The 23,887-nt window shown below is 43.9% G+C and overlaps 1 protein-coding gene across 1 annotated transcript in view; it reads left to right on the top strand.

The window, feature by feature from the left end:
- MAEA (macrophage erythroblast attacher, E3 ubiquitin ligase) overlaps nt 1-23,887 on the top strand; it is a 142,695-nt gene that overhangs the window by 41,686 nt on the left and 77,122 nt on the right. The window contains exon 3 of the mRNA XM_073610940.1: nt 5,872-6,075. Coding sequence (XP_073467041.1) covers nt 5,872-6,075 — 204 coding nt within the window. The remainder of the gene's footprint in view (nt 1-5,871; nt 6,076-23,887) is intronic.

Below are 23,887 nucleotides of genomic sequence, written 5' to 3'. Positions count from 1 at the left end.
GGCCACTCCTAATGTTGCTGATATCACTCTGATGGATTTGTTTCATTTTTGAAGCCTTACAATGGCCTGTTTCACTTGCATGGACGTCGCCTTTGAATGCATGATGTCGGTTTACAGCAATAGATTCCAAATGCAAATACCACACTTAGAATCAACTCCAGACCTTTTACCTGCTTAATTGATGAAGAAATATCGAAGGAGTAACCCACACCGGACCATGAAACAGCTTTTGATTCAATTGTCCAATTACTTTTTTTTGGTCCCTTGAAAAAAAAATGGGGGGGGTTTGGCTATTCTTAAGGGCTGTAATTCCTGAACCCTTCCTCCGATTTTGAGGCACATACCCTCAAATTAAACCTGAGAGTGTGCACTTTCAGCCAATGTCCATTATATAACTAAAGCTTGAATATGTTTTGGTAAATACCTGAAAAAAGCTAAAATTGCACCTGTGTCCAAATATATATGGACCTAACTGTATATATGTATGTATATTATATAATTACTGTGCAAAAGTTTTAGGCAGGTGTGAAAAAATACTGTAAATTAAGAATTCTTTCAGAATTTCTAAAGCAGTAATAGTTTTTATTTTTTATCAATTAACAAAATGGAAAGTAAATGAACAGAAGAGAAATCCAAATCAAATTCCTCTAGGTATACTTACACACAGTTTTTGAAGGAGCTAAGTTACTTGGCAGGTAGGTTGTTCCAAACATTTTGGGGAACTAACCACATATATTCTGTGGATGTAGGCTGCCTCAAATCCTTCTGTCTCTTCATGTAATCCCAGACAGACTCTATGATGTTGAGATCAGGGCTCTGTGGGGGCCAAACCATCACGTCCAGGACTCCTTAGTCTTCTTTACATTGAAGATAGTTCTGAATGATATTGGCTGTATCTTTGGGGCCGTTGTCCTGCTGCAGAATAAATTTGGGGCCTCCCTGATGGTATGGCATGATGGATAAGTATCTGTCGCCTGTATTTCTCAGCATTGAGGACACCATTGATCCTGACCAAATCTCTACTTCTGTTTGCAGAAATGCAGCCCTAAACTTGCAAGGAATCTCCACCATGCTTCACTGTTGTCTGTAGACACTCATTATTGTACTGCTCTAAAAGCCTTCACCAACAAACTGCATTGTGCTACAGCCAAATATTTCAATTATATGCAGTCTAGAGCACCTGCTGCCATTTTTCTGCACCCTAGTTCCCATTTTTTGTGCAGTGGTGTCCTCAATGCTGAGAAATACAGGCAGGTACTTATCTATCATGCCATACCAATAGGGAGGCGTGTGATTGGCCCCAAATTTATTCTGCAGCAAGACAACAGCCCCAAACATACAGCCAATGTCATTAAGAACAAAACAGAAACTAAAAACAGTGAGGGACCTCTCTGACAAAGGTAAAGTAACATAAGAAATTATAAAAACTTACCACCAGCCCATGCCAGCTGACTCAACCAAAATTATTAGGTGTGATCCAACTCAACAAAACAGTGCTAAAAGGAACCCAGAAGGGTAGTTACAAATAGGACCAAGCAGCATAAAAAAATAAAGGTTTTATTAGTTAATCAATGATAACACAAATATGTAGCATAAAGGACTTAAACCACCACCGCTCCAAGGTTAAAATGACAGCAATGTCAGTTCACGACAGCAGCTGCTCACACAGCACACATGAAACTGGAGAACCTCAATGGGATTGTCTGGCTAATGGGTCAAATAAAACATCATATAGTAACTCACACGGCGCCAGCCACCAAAGTGACATATTGGCACACATACGCAATACATTCTGTACCATACGTCACCACATCACCACAAGGGGTCTGATAGAGATATACTTGGCTTAAAAGCTTGCCCTGTGGTAATACAATGCACAGTAAAGTCCACAGGCAGCACAGGATATGATGTGTCACATAGTCCGAATCCTATATAGATAATGAAAAGCCAAGTGGTGAAAAATAGCTCATTGAGGACTCCACATGCGGCAGCCTCTATGGGCCAATGGGGTAGCAGGAGTGGAGTAATACTAAGTCCGCCCATCCAGAGTACTCTTTGATAATTAATGATCAACTGGTTTAAGTTATCAAGCCAGCTTTTTAATGCATTTAAAGATCAAATCTTCTAAACCATACCTTATATTACGCATTAGCAGTCTGAGAAGAACCGAGTTCTTTGTGTTTGTGTGTAAATATATTGCAGCCAACTCATTGCCAAAGTGTCTGTTTACTTCTTCATAAAAATAAATATTTGTTTGATAAGATCTTTTTCATACATTAATGCTAGCTTTCCCTTGTGATCTTATTTTCTGTCACCTGCTGTAGAATGTGGTTCTTTACTATTCCCTCCAATGTTATTCCTAATATATGACTTGGGCTACAGATCTATAGTTGGTGAGTGAAGACCTCCTTCCCCTTTTAAGACATACAGAGGCCCAACATGCAGGGAGCACCATCAGGCGTTCTTGGAGCATAAATTACACATATAATTTCTTGACTACCTCTTACATTTTTGAAGGCCCTGGAGCACCAGGACAATGGAAACGCCCCAATTTTGGAAAGAAAACAACCCAATGTATAATTTATGAGGCATAATGAGTCTTTTGAACATGTCATTTTTTTTCTACAAGTTTTTGGAAAATGTGTAAAGAAAATGAAAACGCATTTTTTTTACACAAAGTTGTCCATTTATACAATATTTCTAACACATAACATGTACATACCAAAAATTACACCTAAAATAGATTCTCCTACTCCTCCTGAGTACGGCGATAACACGTCAGAGACTTTTACACAGCCTGCCCACATAGAGAGGCCCAACATGCAGGGAGCACCGTCAGGTCTTCTAGGGGCATAAATGTCAAATCTAATTTGACTACCTATTACACTTTTGTGAGGCACTGTAGTGGCATGGATGTGGCATGGATGAGAACTGATGTGGCATGAATGGGGATGGATGAGCCGTGGATGGGGATGGCTGAGCATGAATGAGTACGGCTGGGTACTGCTGGGTATGGCTGGGTACGGCTGAGTACAGCTAGGTATGGCTGGGTGCAGCTGAGTACGGCTGGGGGATGGATGAGTATTGCTGAGTATGGATGGATGGATGAGTATTGCTGAGTATGGATGGATGGATGAGTATTGCTGAGTATGGATGGATGGATGAGTATTGCTGCGTATGGATGGGTGAGTATGGATGGATGGATGGCTGAGTATTGATATGGATGGATGGCTGAGTATTGATGAGCATGGATGACTGGATGAGGCAGGAATTGTGACAGATCAGCGCTGTGGGCGCTACAATCCAGCCCACAGCGCTGCTGCATCTGATCTCTTTGTACTGATCGGTACAGAGAGGGGAGAGATGAACCGGATATGACACCGGTTTGTTTACAAGTGATCGCTCCGTCATTTGACAGAGCTATCACGTGGTAAATGGCCGCTGTCAGCGGCCATCTACCGTGATCCGTGATGTGCCGGGTCCACAGGACCCGGCGGTCACGGATATTCCCCGGGGCGCACGGGAGCGCGATTCTGGGAGGACGTCAATGTACGCCCTCCCAGAGTTATTGAGCTACGCTATAGCCGTCATTCGGCTATAGCAAGGTCGGCAAGCGGTTAAAGAGTCTCACTTAGAAACAATGACTGTGTTCTTTGGACTTTACTATTGGAAGGACTATCACCATATGGATTTGTGGACACTCAGATTTAAAGAGAAATATGGGAATGTGGGTTTTTGTACAATCATACTTACCTAGGAGAATGCAGCATTGGTCCGATGCTGCATCTGTCCCCTGCCAGCTCTAACACTGAGAACCGAGTGATCAAACACCACCAATCACTTGGTTTTCAGAGCTATGTGAGCAGAGACTTTCAGTCACTAGCTTTCTGCTCTGACCCCCCCCCCCCCCCCCCGCGCTCACTGAAGCGCTGGGCTGTGGAGGGGGCGAGAGCGGCCAGGTCAGGCTCTCGGTGGCCCACTGGGAGGCTGAGTCGGGTGCCAGTCCAGGCTTGTGGGTGGATCCGGACCTTATGGTGGCAATCTTTCCTGAGCCTTTCCTGAGCCTGGACTGGCTCTGTGATGTCAGCTGACAGCAGGCTTCGGCACGCTGTCAGCTGTAAGCGGGTCACAGGAGTGCAGAACAGATTGCACTCTTGTGATCCACAGGAGAAGTACAGCCAAACAAGCTTTGGCTGTGCTTCCCCTTTAATGTATTTAAAATGTATTGATCGCTTTATCACAGTGCTGCTTCATATACAATTATTGGTGAATGTGGTGAACAATGACTGAGAAATAACTGAAACGTGTGGGTGTGAACTATCTGGCCCAGGAGCTTCATGTGCATCATTTTATTTTCTGGAAGATAATAGTGTTAAGCCTTAGTGGTACAGTTAAAATGTTGACTTTACAAACCATCTTTCTTCTTTACACTATACTCCCATCGACCCTGCACAACAGCTGGATATTCAGCTGGGTTTATGGCAAGGGTCCCTCCATTGGTTGCTGATAAGAAAGCATAGGCAGTTGGCGGGAGGGTGACCAAATACCATCTGTCTAACTAATTGTCCTAAACGGTGATGATCAACCTGAAAATGATAGTGGTCCTCAAGTGTGGCCCCCGACACCTCCAGAGGGCTGACCAGTAGGAGCGCATTTTCATACCTCAGTGCCCCAAAATTTTCGTCCTGTTGCATTTTGTGAGGTGTATCACAACGCACTAAAGCTGCACGATAGTTAAGAATCGAGATCGTGATTCTTTCCCCCTCACGATCTTAACAAAGCATTTTCCCAATTCTATGCAGACTTCTCTGCTCAAGCCACCTATAAACATTGTAATGTTTTGTTCTTTAGATCAAAAGAATGAACTTCGGTCTGTAAATGTGGGAAGTTTAACCACTTAAACTAAACCCTTTTCTGCCACTTGTTGGTTTCAAGTTAAAATCATTATTTTTTGCTAACCCCCACCCCCTGCTGCATTGGTTAACCCCAACCCCCACCCCTGCTGCATTGTGGTCAGTGGCAGTGAAAATGAGCCCCCCCGTCTCCCGCATTGTGGTCAGTAGCAGAGAAAGTCCCCCCCCCCCATTGTGGTCAGTGGCAGAGAAAGTTAAAGAAGTCCAGCCTGAGCTCATTTGGCTGTGTTTCTCCTTTGAGTCACAGGAGAGCAGTTCGTTTTGGACTCCTTTAACCCGTTTTCAGCAGAGAGCGGTCTGAAGTCCACTCTCTGCTGATGTCACAAGAATCAGTCCAGGCACCGCGTCTTTACGACACTGAAGTCTGGATCTGCCAGGAGCCTAAACTGATGGCAGTCTCAGCCTCTCAGCGAGCCGCTGAGAGGCTGGGACGGCCGCTTTCCCGCCCCTCCACAGCTCAGCGCTCCAATGAGTTTGGAGGAGCAGAGAGGAGAGCCGCTGACTAACAGTCAGCATCTCTCTGCTTGGGGAGCTGTGAGAACCGAGCCATCGGTGATGTTTGGTGGCTCGGTTCTCAGTGCAGAGGCACCGGGGGACAGATGCAGCATCGGTAAGTATGATTATGGGAATTTTTTTTTCCTCATACTTCTCTTTTAACTCTGCCCACAGCACAGTCTCTCTCATTCAGTGCCGGGTGTTGGAACACAGAGAGTGACCCAGCACCCCTCTGCTGCTCTGCTTTTTTTATGGGGCCCAAGAGCCCGCGGACCCTGTTTTGGGCACCAGGGGTCTAAAATGTACAGTGCAACCTACATTATTGCTTTCTCCAGAGCTCCTGATTATATCTGCCAATGGTAGCTGACAATAAATATATTTTCCCAAATGAGAGTTCCTGCATTTTGAGAAACCCAGATCTAAAGCAAAAGATCCTGTTTTAAGCGGATATCTCTTCTTCCAGGCAGTGGAGTCAATCCAGGCAGAGGACGAGAGCGCCAAATTGTGTAAGAGACGGATTGAACACCTGAAGGAACACAGCAGTGACCAGGCGGCTGCTGTCAACATGTGGAAGAAGAAACGCATGGACCGGATGATGGTGGAACATCTACTGCGCTGTGGCTACTATAACACAGCCGTCAAGCTGGCCAGGCAGAGTGGTATTGAGGTAAGATGGTCTGATATGGAAACCTGGTTGAAGGTGATCTATGATTGCAGACACAGGTTGCTTTTGCTCGATGACGGTCCAGTCATTACAATGTTCATCCAGTAGAGGTCTGAGTCTCATGTTTGTATGATGACTGGGATCCTTCATATCACAGCCCCACCCCCTTACATTACAGTTTCCCCCCAGGGTGGATTGGATTTAAATCATAATTTTTAAAGAGCAACTGTCATCTCTGACCGGCAGCGGCTCCTCCTCTGACCCGCTGTTGAATCACCGACAGTTCCATTCACTTTAATGGGAGGGCTGGTGATGCGGCAGTGACACAACAAGGTGAGGGACGTGGCGGCAGCAGGTGAGTGGATGTCCGCTAACAGGCGCTGCCATGATGGATCTGAAATGACAGGTGCTCTTTAAATTTAAGGACTTATTCTTGCTGGTAGTTAGAATCTTTAATATTTGCAAACAAAATGAAGGTTTCCTATTTAGGCTTCATGTACACGGGACGTTTTTACAACCTCTCCTGAACGATTTAACTTGACAGATAGTAACCCACGTTTAAAACGTCCGTTTGACCGCATTTACAAGCTGCGTTTAGCGGTGTTTTGCCATGTTTGCGATTAGAAACGTTTAAAAAAAAATTGCCAAATAGCCAAAAATGAAAAACACCTGTAAACGAAACGCAGCTAAATGTGAGTTACCACATTTAGCCGTGATTAGAAGTGGTTGGCGCTTGAAATGCCTGTAAACTCGGCTTCTGAACCCTTTTCTTTGCGTTCCAAAAAAAGCCTCTAAACTCAACTGCCTAGAAACGACTGTAAACGACCCTGTGTACATGTACTGATAAGATCACATAGAGGAGAGTTCAGGAGCAGCTGAAAAAATGCCCAACTGCTCCTAAACGTCCGTTTACCAGCAGCATGAGGTCTTATGCCCTGTACACACGGTTGGACTTTCCGACCGGAATATGTGCGATGGGAGCTTGTTGTCCGAAATTCCGACCGTGTGTAGGCTCCATCGGACTTTTTCCATCGGAATTTTCCACACACAATGTTTGAGAGCATGCTATAAAATTGTCCGACAACAAAAATCCGATCCTTTAAATTCCGATCATGTGTAGACAAATCCGACGGACAAAGTGCCACGCATGCTCAGAATAAATTAAGAGACGAAAGCTATTGGCTACTGCCCCGTTTATAGTCCCGACGTACGTGTTTTACGTCACCACGTTCAGAACGATTGGATTGTCCGACAACTTTGTGTGACCGTGTGTATGCAAGACAAGTTTGAGCCAACATCCGTCGGAAAAAATCCATGGATTTTGTTGTCGGAATGTCCGATCAATGTTCGACCGTGTGTACAGGGCATTAGAATAATAAGCTTTCAGGTTAGTAAAACAGCGATATCAGAACCGATTTTAGGTTAATAGGTTAATCACACATATTTGGAGAACTACTCAAATTCTTTCATTTAATTAAAACAATAACATTATATTACATATTCTTGTATTTGCTTAAACATCAATTTTTAGTAACTGAAGTGCATACACAAAATATCTTTGAAAAACCAAACAATCAAACAAAAGAACTTAAGCAGAGTTCCACCCAAAAGTGGAACTTCGGCTCATTTGTCTCCTTCCCCCCTCCGGTGCCACATTTGGCACCTTTCGGTAGGGAACACGTAACAGCTCGGCTCGGGCCAGTAGGAGAGAGGAGCGGAGCCTTGCGCATGCCCAGTAGGGACCCAGCGTTAAGCCGTAATGCTACACTGCTGGGTTCCCTTACTCGCAATGGCGGCGTCACCCGACAGCTGATGGTGCCGACATCGCTGGACTCCAGGACAGGTAAGTGTCCTATTATTAAAAGTCAGCAGCTTGCAGTATGTGTAGCTGCTGGCTTTTAATTTTTGCAGGGGTGGGCGGACCTCCGCTTTAAACTGAATATATCAGCTGGGTCCACATAAAAAAAACTTCAAACACAGTCCTTTCATCACAGCCTGTCTCCTCATGATGTTGTTTCATTCGGGCCACCAGGCCTAGTTTATCTTTGTTGCGTTGCTTGCATTTTGCATGTATACCTGCTTTACCCATAGGTAGAGGAACTTCATAAAATATTCCCAAGCTGGGTCTCTTTTGCAGCCTGCTGCCATTTTGCTTTTCAAGGGAGGAATTAAGCACTTCAAGCTATGTACAGAAAGAGTTTATAAGGTTTTAAGCTGCTTAGAAGGTTTCACTTTCATTTTCACTTCTTGTCCTTCCTCCTCACACTTAGAGCCAGGTACAGATGCATTTCTCTTCAAACAATCATACAGTTTGTAATGTACATAGATTTGCAAAATGATGGGATAATGGAATATTCCTAACTATGTTTTATTTCATGTTACTGTGAAATTGTGTGAATGCATCAACGCAGTGCATGTTATCTCAGCTTGCAGAGCTTGGATTCATTGAATGAGTTTACCAAAAATGTAAATATTGCAGAATATATAGCCTCATACTACATAACTAGTCTCCATTTCATGCTGAATAAACTATATTTTTGTATGTATCTTTAATAGAAAACTATCTTTAGATAGATTTTTACTCCAAAAACATTTTATTAAAATTTAAATTTGATAAAAATTAGATTCAAATAATTTTTTTTTTAAAACATTGATTTTTATCCACCCTGGTTTTCCCTTTACAATACAGCCCCTTCTTTACAGTGCCACTTTACATCAGAGCCCCTCTTTGCATCCAAGCTCCCCCATTTTACAGCACAACCCCCCTTTAGATCAAAGTGCCTCCTGCACTATAATGTTCTTCTTCACATCAGTGACCCCATTACATCACAGCTCCTCTTCCTTGTATTCCAGTCCCCTTCACAGCTCCTCTTCCTTGTATTAGAGTCCCCTTCACAGCTCCTCCTCCTTGCACCCAACCCCCTTTACAGCCCCCTTCCTTGCACCCAGCCCCCTTCACAAACCCTCCCTGTTCCTTGCACTCTAGTCCCCTTCATAGCCAATCCTTATTGCATTTTATTCCCCTTCACAGCCCCCCTTCCTTGTATACTGGTCCCCTTTACAACCCCCCTTCCTTCTATACTGGTCCAATTCACTGCCCCCCTTCTTGTATACTGGTCCCCTTCACAGCCCCCCTTCCTTGTATATTGATCTCCTTCACAACTCCCCTTCCTTGTATACTGGTCCCCTTCACAGCCCCCCTTCCTTCTATACTGTTCCCCTTCACTGCCCCCCTTCTTGTATACTGGTCCCCTTCACAGCCCCCCTTCCTTGTATACTAGTCCCCTTCACAGCCCCCCTTCCTTCTATACTGGTCCCCTTCACTGCCCCCCTTCTTGTATACTGGTCCCCTTCACAGCCCCCCTTCTTGTATACTGGTCCCCTTCACAGCCCCCCTTCCTTCTATACTGGTCCCCTTCACTGCCCCCCTTCTTGTATACTGGTCCCCTTCTGAAGTAATAGGTGCAACCATGGGAGTCTGGCTTCTCTTGGGAGTATTGAAATATGTGTACAAAATCCAGAAATCTGATATTCATGTTGAATTCCAACACCTTCACAGCCCCCCTTCCTTGTATACAGGTCCCCTTCACAACCCCCTTGCTTCTATACTGTTTCCCTTCACTTCCCCCCTTCTTCTATACTGGTCCCCTTCACAGCCCCCCTTCCTTCCTTGCAACCTAGTGCTCTTTATGTAAATGCCCCCTTACATCACATTTCCCCCTGCCAATCACAACCCTCCTCCAACCTTACCAATCCCGCAGAGTAGGTGGAAGGCAAAAGGCACAGCATTTCCAGACAGAGGGCAAGAACTGCCCATGTTAAGAGGCAGGTGATTGGTTGCTAGGACCGCCCACAACAAATCACTGGCTTGTTAACTTGAAAATTGGGCAGCGCCCGCCCTCTGTTTGGACATAAAGTGCCTTCTATCATCTGCCTGCTGTTAAGATGAATGCTGTGGCTGCGGCAGGGGAAGGAGTATATAATCCAAGAGAGAGGACACATAAGCTGCTATGTGGCCAAGCCGCGGTCCAGATTGGACTGTCATTCGGTCCGTGTCCAGACCACGGTCCGCCATTTAGTGATGCCTGCTGAAAGGAATGATGCATCTCCAGTTTCTCAAGTGAAAATAATTAGATTACAGCTGTTTTATGATAGTGTAGATTGTTAACATTTTTTTAGCAAAAACAATACTCCAAAAAAAAAAAAAAAAAGTTTTATTATATTGGTTAGGGTTCTGCAAATAAATTGGCCTGGGTTATTTTCCCTTTAGTGGAAATATGGCAAAGAAAGAAAAATTGACCAGAACAGCTTTATAAATAATTTAAAACTGTCGGAAGAAATGCTTTTGCTTGTAAAATGACCATCCAGCAGCATCAGCCTCCATAAAAATAAAATAAAAAAATAAAGGCCTACTTGCCTCGTTCTCCTAGAAGAAAAAAGAATTGATATGTATCTCCCAAGTATGAATAAATCTGGTCTCATCCCAGGAATACGGACTTCTTAACAACACTACTCGCTCATTCCCTGTGTGAAGTTATCTGATCTCTCGGAGAAAATAATGAGAAGAGAGCTTGTATATCAGCAGGTGCTGACAGCAAAACCTGCGCTAATCAAATATGACGATTGAGCTAATTTGCTAATGGTTTCCCGCTCTCTAATGATGTGATAAACAGCGCCGAGTTGGAAAAATAGAAGCGGCCATAACAAATGATTTTGATAGAATGGGCCATAAAGACAGCTCATCAGACTGAGCTTGTTAGACTGAATAATGATCTTATTTTGATACCATTATGACCTTGAATTGCAACACTGGAATCAAATGTGTGTTTTTTTTATTTTTTATTATTATTTTTTTTTTTTTTAGAATGTAGACACAGATCAAGCTTCAGGCTTGTAGTGTGTGTGTTAATTTATCTCGGGTGTTTGTGTTCTGCTACATTACATAAGATAATCACATTCTGTTGTGCCATTGTAGCCTCCTCGTTGTGTGATAATTATATGTTGGAGCGGCTGGGTTATATATATATGTGAATGCGTATGTGGCTGGAATAAACAAAACCTCACCTATACGCGGGGAAAAAAGGTTATAGAACTTGTACAGTGGCTTTTTGTTTACAGAAAAGTGCTGCTAAAGGGAAACCGTAGACTAGATTTTCAGTTGAAAGAGAGCAACTTAAACCAAAATCGTGATCCTTTCAGTAAGTAGGAGTAGCACCGGTGGTACGTGTCATAAAGTTTGGGGAAAACTCCCCTTAAGTGAACCAGTCATATACACTCAAGGCCACTCTATTGGGCACACCTTGCTAGTACCGGGTTGGACCCCTTTGCCTTCAGAACTGCCTTAACCATTTAAGGACCGAGCCTCTTTTTGAGATGTGTTGTTTACAAGTTAAAAACTGTTTTTTTTTTTTTTTTTTGCTAGAAAATTACTTAGAACCCCCAAACATTATACATTTTTTTTTCTAACACCCTAGAGAATAAAATGGCGGCCATTACAATACTTTCTGTCTCACCGTAACTTTTTGAATTAAAAAAATAAGACAACAGTAAAGTTAGCCCAATTTTTTTTATATTGTGAAAGATAATGTTACACCGAGTAAATTGATACCCAACATGCCACGCTTCAAAATTGCGCCCGCTCGTGGAATGGCGACAAACTTTTACACTTAAAAATCTCCATAGGCGACGTTTAAAAAGTTCTACAGGTTGCATGTTTTGCGTTACAGAGGAGGTCTAGGGCTAGAATTATTGCTCTTGCTCTAATGATACCTCACGTGTGTGGATTGAAAATCATTTTCATATGCAGGCGCTACACACGTATGCGTTCACTTCTGCACGTGAGCTTGGCGGGACGGGACGCGTTTAAAAAAAAAAATGTTTTTTCTTATTTTTTTTACTTTTATTTTTTATTTTTACACTATTTAAAAAAAAGTGTCACTAAATATGAGATCTGGGGTCAAAAAGTCCTCAGATCTCATATTTACACTTAAATGCAATAAAAAAAAAAAAAAAAATTGTCATTTAAAAAAATAATTTTAAAAAAATGGCCCTTTAAAGCGGCTGTATACCCGCTGAAAATGTTTTATTTTTTTTACCCCTGTAAAGCAAAAGGCATAATGAGCTAGGTATACACCGCATACTAGCTCATTATGAAATACTTACCTTAGAACGAGGCGTCGGTATCTTACCTGGTCCACGCCGAGGTAGCTGACATGTTGCCTCGGCGTGTCTTCTGGGTATTGCGGTTCCAGCGCTGTGAGTGGCTGGAGCCGCGATGTCATCACTCCCGCGCATGCTCGCAGGAGATTTCTTTCCCGGCAAGGTCCGGCAGTTGCCGGGCCTTCAGCCGAGAATCCCCTGTGCGCATGCGCCGCTGCAGTCAGCGGCTCATAGCAAGGGGAATATCTCCTAAACCGTACAGGTTTAGGAGATTTTTTTTTTACCTACAGGTAAGCTTATTATAGGCTTACCTGTAGGTAAAAGTTAAAAAAAAGACTATACAACCGCTTTAAGAGCTGTGGGTTGTTGTTATGGAGACAGATGGGAGCCATCTTCCCCTCACTCGTCACCCAGCCAGGGTGAAGATCCGATTGCCCGCTCTGCTGCCGACGGCACCGGTAAGTGGCGAAGGGCACAGGAGCGTGGCGGGAGGGGGGCCCTCTCCCGCCGCCGATAAAAGTGATCTCGCGGCGAATCCGCCTCAGAGACCACAGACCACTCTTATCAGAAACCGGACCAATGGTTATGGCAGCTAGCTGCTGCCATAACAACGATATCCCCCGTCAAAGTTAGGACGTACATCGGTGTGTGGCAGTCCGGAAGTGGTTAATTCTTCATGGCATAGATTCAACAAGGTGTTGGAAACATTCCTCAGAGATTTTGGTCCATAGTGACATGATAATATCTCACAGTTGCTGCAGATTTGTTGACTGCACATCAATGATGCGCATCTCCCATTCCAACACATTCCAAAGGTGCTCTATTGGATTGAGATCTGGTGACTGTGGAGGCCATTGAAGTACAGTGATCTCATTGTCATGTTCAAGATTGGAACTTTGTGACATGGTGCATTATCGTGCTGGAAGGAGCCATCAGGAAATGGGTACACTGTAGTCATAAAGGGTCAGCAACAATACTCAGGCAGGCCGTGGCGTTTAACCACTTTAAGACCGTCTCATGCAGATATACTGCGGCAGGGCGGCCCTCCTGCGCGAAATTGCATACCTGTATGTGATTTCGTGCACGGGGTCTGGGGCATGCGCTCTTGGTGACCTGCTCCCGCTGTGATTGTCCGCCGGGACCTGCCAATCATTCTGAGGAGAGGCAGAACAGTGGTCTGCCTATGTAAACAAGACAGGTCGCAGTTCTGCCAGAGGGGAAAATACAGATCTTTTGTTTTTGCTAATCAGCCAGTCAAAGTATCCCCCCCACATTTAGAAAGCGCTCCTTAGGGACACACTAAACCTTTTGATTGCCCCTGATGTTAACTCCTTTCCTGCCAGTGTCATTAGCACATTTTTTTTATTTAGTACTGATCACTGTCCCCAAAAAGTGTCAGTTGTCTGATTTGTCCGCCACAATGTCACAGTCCCCCTAAAAATCGCTGATCGCTGCCATTTCTAGTAAAAAAATAAATAAATAGAAATTCCATAAAAATAACCCATAGTTTGTAGATGCTATAACTTTTGTGCAAACCAATCAATATACGCTTATTGGGATTTTTTTTTTACCAGAAATATGTAGCAGAATACATATTGACCTAAATTGATAAAGAAATTAGATTTTTTAACATTTTTTTATTGGATATATTTTATAGCAGAAAGTTAAAAATATTGTTTTTTTTTTTTTTTTTTTCAAAATTGTCTGTCTTTTTTTGTTTATAGCACAAAAAATAAAAAAATGCAGAGGTGATCAAATACCCTCAAAAGAAAGCTCTATTTGTGGGGAAAAAAAGGACATAAATTCATACATTTTTTTTGGGTACAGCATCACACGACCGTGCTTTTGTCAGTTAAAGTAACACAGTACCATATCGCAAAAAATGGCCTGGTCAGGAAGGGGGGTGAACCTTCCAGGGCTGAAGTGGTTAAACAATGCTCAACTGGTACTAAAGGGTCCAAAGTGTGCCAAGAAAATATCCCCCACACAATTACACCACCAGCTGGAATCATTGATACAAGGTAGGATGGATCCACGTTTTTATGTTGTTTACACCAAATTCTGACCCTACCATCTGAATGTCGCAGCTGAAATCGAGGCTCATCAGACCAGGCAACGTTTTTCCAATCTTCTATTGTCCACTTTTGGTGAGCCTGTGTGAATTGTAGCCTCAGTTTCCTGTTCTTAGCTGACAGGAGTGGCACCCAGTGTGGTCTTCTTCTGCTGTAGCCCTGGGATTCTCAACCCGGGGTACATGCACCATGGGCAGGGGGTATGCAGAGTTCTCTGTCCCCGCCTCCCGCACACACACAGTCCCCAGCGGCTTGCTGTAGCCTGTTGCGCTGAACTGTGAACCAACAGGGAAGGAAACAGTCCACCCCGTGTGCGGGGTGGAGGAATATCAGGTCGGCAGGAGCTGCCAGGGGTCCTGTCAATGGAATGGCCCCCATTGCGCTGGCCGGAAGGTGTTTCCCCGGCCAGGGCTGACTGACCAGGGGCGGCCCCATGTCCTCCCATCTCCCGGCTCCTCCCCCCCTCCAGCGCGCCTCGGATTTCCTGCCTGCCATGTGTGTAGATGCCTGCTGTGGCTCCCTGGAAAAAAAGGTGAGTCCTGCCTGCTCAGGAACTACACATGCCAGCATGCCCAGCCATTAGTGCCCCCTATCAGTGCTTCCTATCAGTGCAGCCATCGGTGCCTCCTATCAGTCCAGCTATCGGTGCAGCCTATCAGTGCCTCCTATCAGTGCAGCCATTAGTCCCTCCGTCAGTGCAGCCTTTCAGTTCCTCCTATCAGTGCAGCCTATCAGTGCCCCCCATCAGTGGCCCCTATCAGTGCAGCCATCAGTGCCTCCCTTCAGTGCCCCCTATCGGTGCCTCCTATCAGTGCCGCCTTATCAGTGCCTCCTATCAGTGCAGCCTCATCAGTGCCTCCTATCAGTGCAGCCTCAGTGCGGCCTATCGGTGCCGCCTCATCAGTGCCGCCTATCCGTGCCCATCACTTTCTCGAGACAGGGGTACTTAGAACTTTTTTTTTTAGACTCACACGGGTACTTCGCCGTAAAAGGTTGAGAAACACTGCTGTACTGCTGTAGCCCATTGTCTTCAAGGTTCGATGTGTTGTGCATTCAAATATGTTATTCTGCATACCTTGGTTCTAATAAGCGGTTATTTGAGTTACTGTTGCCTTTCCTATCATCTCGAACCAGTCTGCCCATTCTCCTCTGACATCAACAAGGCATTTTCCTCCACACAACTTCCATTCACTGGATATTTTCTCTTTTTCGGACCATTCTCTGTTACCCCTAAAGATGGTTGTGTGTGAAAATCCCAGTAGATCAGCAGTTTTTGAAATAATCAGACCAGCCCGTCTGACACCAACAAGCATGCCACATTCAAAGTCACCTAAATCCTCTTTCTTCCACATTCTGATGTAGACAGCAAAGAAAATTTGCCGCTCCAGGTAAGAGACTTCAGGCACAATGAATAGTATAAGACTCCTCCCACGGGTGCAAGCCCCGACTCGCCTGCCATAGAAGACTGAATGAAGGAAGAAATTGTCTGCACACCGACATGATTGAAGTCCATTTATTGAATATTCAATGCAAACAATGACACGCACCACGGTTGCAGTAGCCGGAACAGAGGTGGACTCGTTTCGCACAGCTACACTGTCCTTCCTCATCACCTGAATGAAGGCCGACGTGGCTGATTAGCAATTTGTGTTACCAAGCAATTGAACAGGTGTACCTAAAAAAGTGGCTGCTGAGTGTAAATATTAACGCTACAGGTATAGTGAAGGCATAAAAGAACATCTGAACACAATTCTATTCATGTGTTTATATGATGGAGATCTAACCGAAGAATAAAAATATAACCTGTTGCAGTTTACCAGTCCTTTAATGTGCTGGCTGCATTTGTTTTCATTTTTGAGGCTAAAAGCATTTTCAACAAACACAGAAAATACCTTGTTGATCTATTTAGCCTTTCAAGGTAAAATCCGTGCCACACCAGTCCCAGTGTCACCAGACCAGTGCAGCCAGCATAAGTGTTTCTGGTCACCACCACACCAGTCCCAGTGTCACCAGACCAGTGCAGCCAGCATAAGTGTTTCTGGTCACCACCACACCAGTCTTGAGGGCCGGACCAGTGTAAGACAGCAACAGTGTTCTTGATCCATGCAACACCAGTGACAGTGTCACCAGTGCAAACAGTGTCCCTGATCCCCGCCACAACAGCACAGTGTCAGCATAAAAACATAGATATTGTTTTTTTCAGCCGGTGGCTGGCTTTCTCTCGAAAGCGTTGTGAGCGGCTCATGACTCGCTGGAACACTTTAAGAAGCGGCGGGAGGGGACATACCAAAATGATCCGACAGTGCCGCCAGCTGGTCACAGAGGCAATCAAAGAGTGGATCGTCTTTGAACGCCTCTATGGCCTTCAATGGCCTCGGAGTGACAGTTCAGGTTGGAAGCAAACTATTTTTTTATAGCAAAAGATCAAAAAAATGTTTTAAGCTAAAGAAGAATTTTGGGGTCTTTTAGACCCCAGATCTCTTCATAAAGAGGACCTGTCATCCTTATGTCTATTACAAGGGATGTTTACATTCTTTGTAATAGGAATAAAAGTGATAACAAAAATGAAAGGGACAGTGTAAAAATAAAATAAATTAATAAAAAAGAAAAAATTAAAGTTCTCCCATCCCTCCTTGCTCATGCGCAGAAGCGAATGCATACATAAGTCGCGAATGCATATATGGTGTTCGCACCACGCGTGAGGTATCGCAAACATTAGAGTGAGGGCAATAATTCTAGCGCTAGACGTCCTCTGTAACTCTAAACCGGTAACCTGTAAAGGAGTTTAAAGCATTGCCTATGGAAATTTTTAAGTACTGTCGTTTTTTGCCATTCCACAAGCATGCACAATCTTAAAGCCTGACATGTTAGGTGTCTATTTACTCGGCAAAACGTCATCTTTCATATCATGCAAAAAATTGAGGCATAAATTGAGGTATATATTGTGTTTTTTGTTTTGTTTTTTTAGCTGACTAAAATGTATTTTTTTCCCCCAACAAATTGAAGTTTGGAAAAATACTGTGACATAAAAAACTGCGATAAATGATCGCAATTTTATTCCTTAGGGTCTCAGTTAAATAAAAAATAAAAAAATAAATTACCATATATACTTACATTATATATATATATATATATATATATATATATATATATATATATATATATATATATATAGTGCTGAAATTAATCGTTGCATCACGATTCGGGTGTCCCCGATGCGGCATCGATGCATAAGGACCGGTTTGACGGGCACAGGTGGCTGCGTTTGACGGGCACAGGTGGCTGCGTTTGACGGGCACAGGTGGCTGCGTTTGACGGGCACAAGTGGCTGTGTTTGACGGGCACAGGTGGCTGCGTTTGACGGGCACAGGTGGCTGCGTTTGACGGGCACAGGTGGCTGCGTTTGACGGGCACAAGTGGCTGCGTTTGACGGGCACAGGTGGCTGCGTTTGACGGGCACAAGTGGCTGCGTTTGACGGGCACAGGTGGCTGCGTTTGACGGGCACAGGTGGCTGCGTTTGACGGGCACAGGTGGCTGCGTTTGACGGGCACAAGTGGCTGCGTTTGATGGGGGAGGTTCAGTATTTTTCAGTTTGTTTGCGCCCCCCCAAAAATTTTGAGCACCAGCTGCCACTGGTCAGCACAGAGACAGTACAGAGAACTGTGCGCATGTCTCACTGCGCTTTCCTGCATAGCCAGGCAATCTTCTGGGAACTGTGATGTGCCCCAGAAGATTGCGGGGAAGAAGGGCCGCCTAGGCGGCCCAAGTGGAAGTGGGAGCTCGTTGGTAATCGTGATGCATCGCGGAATCGAATCGTTGACCAGATAATCGTAATCGAATCGTGAGACCAGTGAAGATGCGCACCCAATATATATATATATATATATATATATATATATATATATATATATATAAATATATATATATAATCATAATCTACTTACATTATTTATAAAATATATATATATTTACATTATATATATGTATATGTATGCATTAGAGCTGCACGATTAACGATTAATCGTTAAGGATCGAAATTGCGATCTTTTTCCCTTCCCGATCTTCAAAACAGCATGTCACGATCTTTCTAACAAGTGCAGAGAATTCTCACAGCTGGAAAATAAAAAAAAATCCAGGCAGCCTGCCAAGTTTTATGACAACACATAAATAAATCGAAACAAGGCATCTTTTCGTTCTTTCATCAAAGGAAAGAACTCCAGTGTGTAAATGAGGCAAGTTTAACCATTTAAAGGCCAAACGTTTTCTGACATTTGTTGCTTACAAGTAAAAATCATTATTTTCTGCTAGAAAATTACTTGGAACACCCAAACATGATTTATTTATTTATTTATTTTTATAGCAGAGCCCCTAGAGAATAAAATGGTGGTTGTTGCAATATTTTATGTCACACCGTATTTGCGCGGTCTTTTAAACGCAATTTTATTAAGAAAATACACTTTAATTAATTAAAAAAAAAACTAAACTAAAAGTTAGTCCAATTTTTTTGTATAATGTGAAAGATGATGTTATGCCGTGGAAATCGTGAAAGAATCGTGATCTTTATTCTAAGCAAAAAAAAAAATCGTGATTCTCATTTTAGCCAAAATTGTGCAGTATATATATATATAATTTGAGTACACTGTTGCGTGACCTGATAATTGTTAAAGTATCACAGTGCTAAAAACTGATAAATCACCTGGACAAGAAAGAGGTTAACATACCGGTTTTTAAGTGGTTAAAGAAATAGTTTTTATACCAAACAGCCCTAAAAGCAGAAGGCAGACACGGATAAATTAGTTTTCACTACACATAATTATTACTGAATTTTGTGTTTTGCTTAGGGTTTAATTATGCACACCACAGAAAGAAATGATTTAGATTATTCACGGCCCTGCTCCACCCCCACCCGCGTTCCGCTGGAGACACTATGCAGGGAAATAGAGATCTCGGTATGTGGATACATTTTTAGTCCGCTCCCGTTGCGTCACATTTTTGAAAGCAGCATGCTTTTTCTTTTTTTTCTGCTTTTGTTGCATGTCAGTGCAGGAGAAATGACCGATGAATATTTATGGAGACGTACTTTATACATGTTTACTCTTTGTCCTGAAGTGCGTTCATGTGCTTTTCTTGTGCTTTGACACCCGGCAGCCTATTAAGCAGAAATACTGGGAAATATACATTTAATTAACAATACTCAAGAACTAAAGTCGGACTCTTGAATCAAGTTTAGTGTGCAAACGACGGGTTCATTTTAGAGCCCTCAACTCCGGAACAGTGCTGAAATAAACGGCACACTTCTTTCCTCTTCCTAAGCATCCACCATTACTTTTTTTTTTTTTTGCCCACATTGTCCCAATGTCATGTCCATGGTGTTCTTCGGTGTCCTCATATGAGCCTTCACACACTAGAGGAAGGTGGTGGGTCCAGCGGGCAGGTTGGTGAGTGGGCAGATATTCAGCATGGTGGGGGGGCAAAGTTAAGCAGAGCAGAATGCTGGGTCGGAAGAGAATGTATGTACCGTGCCTCTGCCCCCCGCTTCTGAGCTCTGCTTATTGCTGGAGGCACTGACGTGATGAAGTCAGCGCTGCTTTGCTAGAATTTCAGAGGGAACAATGAGGATGCCGGTCACTCTAATCAAAGACAGTGGACTGCAGTGACCACTAGATTCTGTACCACCAGAAATGAGGACACTGCATGGTAGAGAGACTTACCATTGCCGCTCACCAAAGTATTATTAAAATTATTATACAGGATTTATACACTCAGCGACCACTTATTTAGGTAGACCTGTTCAATTGCTTGGTAACACAAATTGCTAATCGGCCAATGACATGACAGAAACTCAATGCGTTTAGACATCTAGATGTGGTGAAGACAACTTGCTAAAGTTCAAATCGAGCATCAGAATGGGGAAGAAAGGGGATTTAAATGACTGAACGTGGCATGGTTGTTGATGCCAGACGGGCTGGTACCTGAGTATTACAAAAAAATACCTGAGTATTTCAAAAACTGCTGATCTACTGGGATTTTCAGCAACAATCATCTCTAGGGTTTACAGAGAATGGTCCAAAAAAGAGACGATATCCAGTGAGTGGCAGTTGTGTGGACGAAAATGCCTTGTTGATGTCAGATGTCAGAGGAGAATGGGCAGACTGGTTCAAGATGATAGAAAGGCAACAGTAACTCAAACAATCTCTCGGTGCAACCAAGGTATGCAGAATACCATCTCTGAATGCACAACACATCGAACCTTGAAGCAGATGGGCTACAGCAGTAGAAGACCACACCAGGTGGCACTCCTGTCAGCTAAGAACAGGAACCTGAGGCTACAATTCGCACAGGCTCACCAAAATTGGACAATAGAAGATTGGAAAAATGTTGCCTGATCTGATCTATTTCCACTGCGACATTCAGATGGTAGGGTCAGAATTTGGCGTAAACAACATGAAAGCATGGATCTGTCCTGCCTTGTATCCACGGTTGAGGCTAGTAGTGGAGGTGTAATGGTGGGGGGGATATTTTCTGGGCACACTTTTTGGGCCCCTTAGTACCAATTGAGCATTTTTTAAAAGCCACGGCCTACCTGAATATTGTCGCTGACCATGTCCATCCCTTTATGACTATAGTGTACCCATCTTCTGATGGCTCCTTCCAGCAGGATAATGCACCATCACAAAGCTCAAATCATCTGAAACTGTTTTTTTGAACATGACGATGAGATCTCTGTACTCCATTGGCCTCCACAGTCACCAGATCTCAATCCAATAGAACACCTTTGGGATGTGTTGGAATAGGAGATTCGCATTATGAATGTGCAGCCGACAAATTTGCAGTAACTGTGTGATGATATCATGTCAATATGAACCAAAATCTCTGAGGAATGTTTCCAACACCTTGTTGAATCTATGCCATGAAGAATTAAGGCAGTTCTGAAGGCAAAGGGGTTTAGTGCCAACAGTTTGTGCAACACTGTACAAAATGAAGGCAGACAGTACAGTTACAATACAATTAAATACAGGAGGAATCGGAGGACCCTGCTCTTTAGAGTTTCTAAAAGGTTTAGGTGATACCAAAAGGTAATAACTGTGGCAGATGAACTGATGAAGAAAATAAAAGTTTAGTTAAGTGAAGGCAGGATGGCAGAAGGCAGCTTCTCTAAAGTGATGGATTTTCAGGGATCGCCTAAAGGTGGATAGAGTAGGAGATAGTCAGACAGATTGGGGTAAGGCGCTCCAGAGGATGGGAGAGGCTCCAGAGAAATCCTGGAGATGAGCATGGGGTGAGGTGATGAGGAAGCTAAAGAACAGGAGATGCTGGGAGGAGTGCAGAGGATGAAATTAAGACAGGTATGCTGTTACAATTGACTATCATTTTAATGTGCCTGGAGTTCAGCTGTAAGATGAACCTGTACTGCACTTTACGTTTTTAAAGTCCTGCCTTGGAGCAAACACCACAAGATGCTTTCTATTAAATATATTTGCCAGGGCATTACGGTAGAGGAGGTGGAGGAGGCGATTGCCTCCTTCCCTCCTAGGAAGTCCCCTGGTCTAGATGGTCTCCCTTCGAAGTGGTATTTTGTACTGTTCGATGCGGCCAGATTGGACAGTAGACTACCCCCATCAAGGTGGGAGGCCTTGGTTGTCCTGATTCCTAAGGGGGGGAAGGACCCCCGAGAATGTGACTCCTACCGTCCGATCTCGCTGATGAACGTTGACACAAAGATCCTGGCTAAAATACTTGCAGGCAGGCTACGAAAAGTCATCCAAAAATTGGTAGACGCAGATCAAACGGGATTTATCCAGGGATGATGTGCACAGATGAACATTAGAAGACTCTTTGTGAATCTTCAAACTGTCCATGACAACTCCGGGACTAGAATAGTAGCCTCTTTAGATACTAAGAAGGCCTTTGACTCCGTAGAGTGGTCTTATTTGTTCCACCTGTTGGAGTCCTATGGCTTTGGCCCTGTTTTCATTTCATGGGTACGGCTCTTGTACACAGATCAGCTGATTAGACTGAGGGTTAATGGCATTATTTCAGACTCATTCCCTATATTCCGGGGCACCAGGCAGGGGTGTCCTCTTTCACCCCTCCTGTTTGCCCTGGCTATAGAGCCCTTGGCGGTCAAGCTAAGATCTACTTCAGATTTGACTGGTCTGAGGCTTAGGGAGTTTGAGGAGCGAGTGTCACTCTATGCAGATGACATGCTGCTATATCTGCAGGATTTGGGACCCTCGCTCTCAGAAGCCTTCCGATTGATTCAGAAATTTGGAAACTACTCCAGATTCTGCATAAATTGGAAAAAATCCTCCCTTTTCCCTATTGATGATCTGGTGGTAATTCCGCCGGACTGTTCCATTCCTTTATCCACCTCTTTCAGGTACCTGGGGATTGAGGTGCAGCTTCCCATCTCTAGGTACCTGGAGACCAATTTGTCGCCTATTGTGGGAAGTTTTCGAGAGAGGGTACAGAGATGGCAGAATTTACCGATCGCCTTGATGGGACAGAAAACTGTTTAAGATGATCTTCCTTCCTAAGTTTCTTTATATTCTCTCGAACTCCCCGGTTTTTGTGACACTACGGGTTTTCAGACACATTGACTCCATCGTTGTGGGATTGCTTTGGGGCTCTAAAGCACCCAAGGTATCCCTGGCGATATTGAAGTTACCAGTTACAATGGGAGGGATGGCCCTTCCTGATCTGCGCTCCTATTTTATGGCCTCTCAATTAGCCTTTTTGCACTGGCGACTTTTTCCACAGAATCCTAATGCCACTTCATTGTTGGAGGCAGCAGTTGCTACCTCTCAAGAAACCCTGCAGAATATGCTCTCTAGCAAGGGGATCAGGAGGGTGGGATCAGTCATAGCACTTTCTGGGAAAGTATTTCACTTGTGCTCCCAATGGCGGAAAGATACAGCCTTGTGGCTGTCTCCGAATAGCCCTCTATGGTGTAATAGATCTTTGGGGGGGTTTTTAAATTATCTGATGGACTGAAGACTTGCGCAAAATAAGGTATTAAATACCTACACCACATCTGCCAGAATGATCGTCTCTGTACTTTTGCCCAATTAAGAGAACAATTTGAAGTACCCAAAACTTGGCTTTTTCGATATATGCAGCTGAGACATGCAGCGAATGCCCAGTTTGGGGGGGATGAAATTCTGGTTCAGAATATGGACTTGGAGAGGGTTCTGATTGACCTGGATCCATCTAAGCGAATTTCTAGATATTATGGGGCAGTGGGTCCAGGGGTAAAGTTACTGACTGCTAGGACCAAGGCGCGGTGGGAGATGATTGTCCCGGAGTTGTCAGAGGAACTGTGGCAGGAGGTTCTGGACACATATTTGGTGTCTGTTATCTCCTCTACGGATAAAATGATTCAGTTTCGGTACCTTCATCAACAGTATTATACACCAGTTAGACTTTACCGAATACAAAGAAGGGAATCTGCTATATGTCATAAATGTATGGAGGAGGAAGGCACAGACCACTGTGGTCGCTGGTGACTGAATTTATTTCTGATAAGTTTGCTTACTGTGGACAGGCTTAGTTTCTCATGTATTATTGCACAAAACATTGAATG

The sequence above is a fragment of the Aquarana catesbeiana genome, linkage group LG01, assembly GCF_042186555.1.
Source record: "Aquarana catesbeiana isolate 2022-GZ linkage group LG01, ASM4218655v1, whole genome shotgun sequence".
In the NCBI taxonomy this organism is placed as follows: Eukaryota; Metazoa; Chordata; class Amphibia; order Anura; family Ranidae; genus Aquarana; species Aquarana catesbeiana.
Note: the sequence above shows the minus strand (reverse complement) of the source record. Positions and strands in the feature narration are given on the sequence as shown.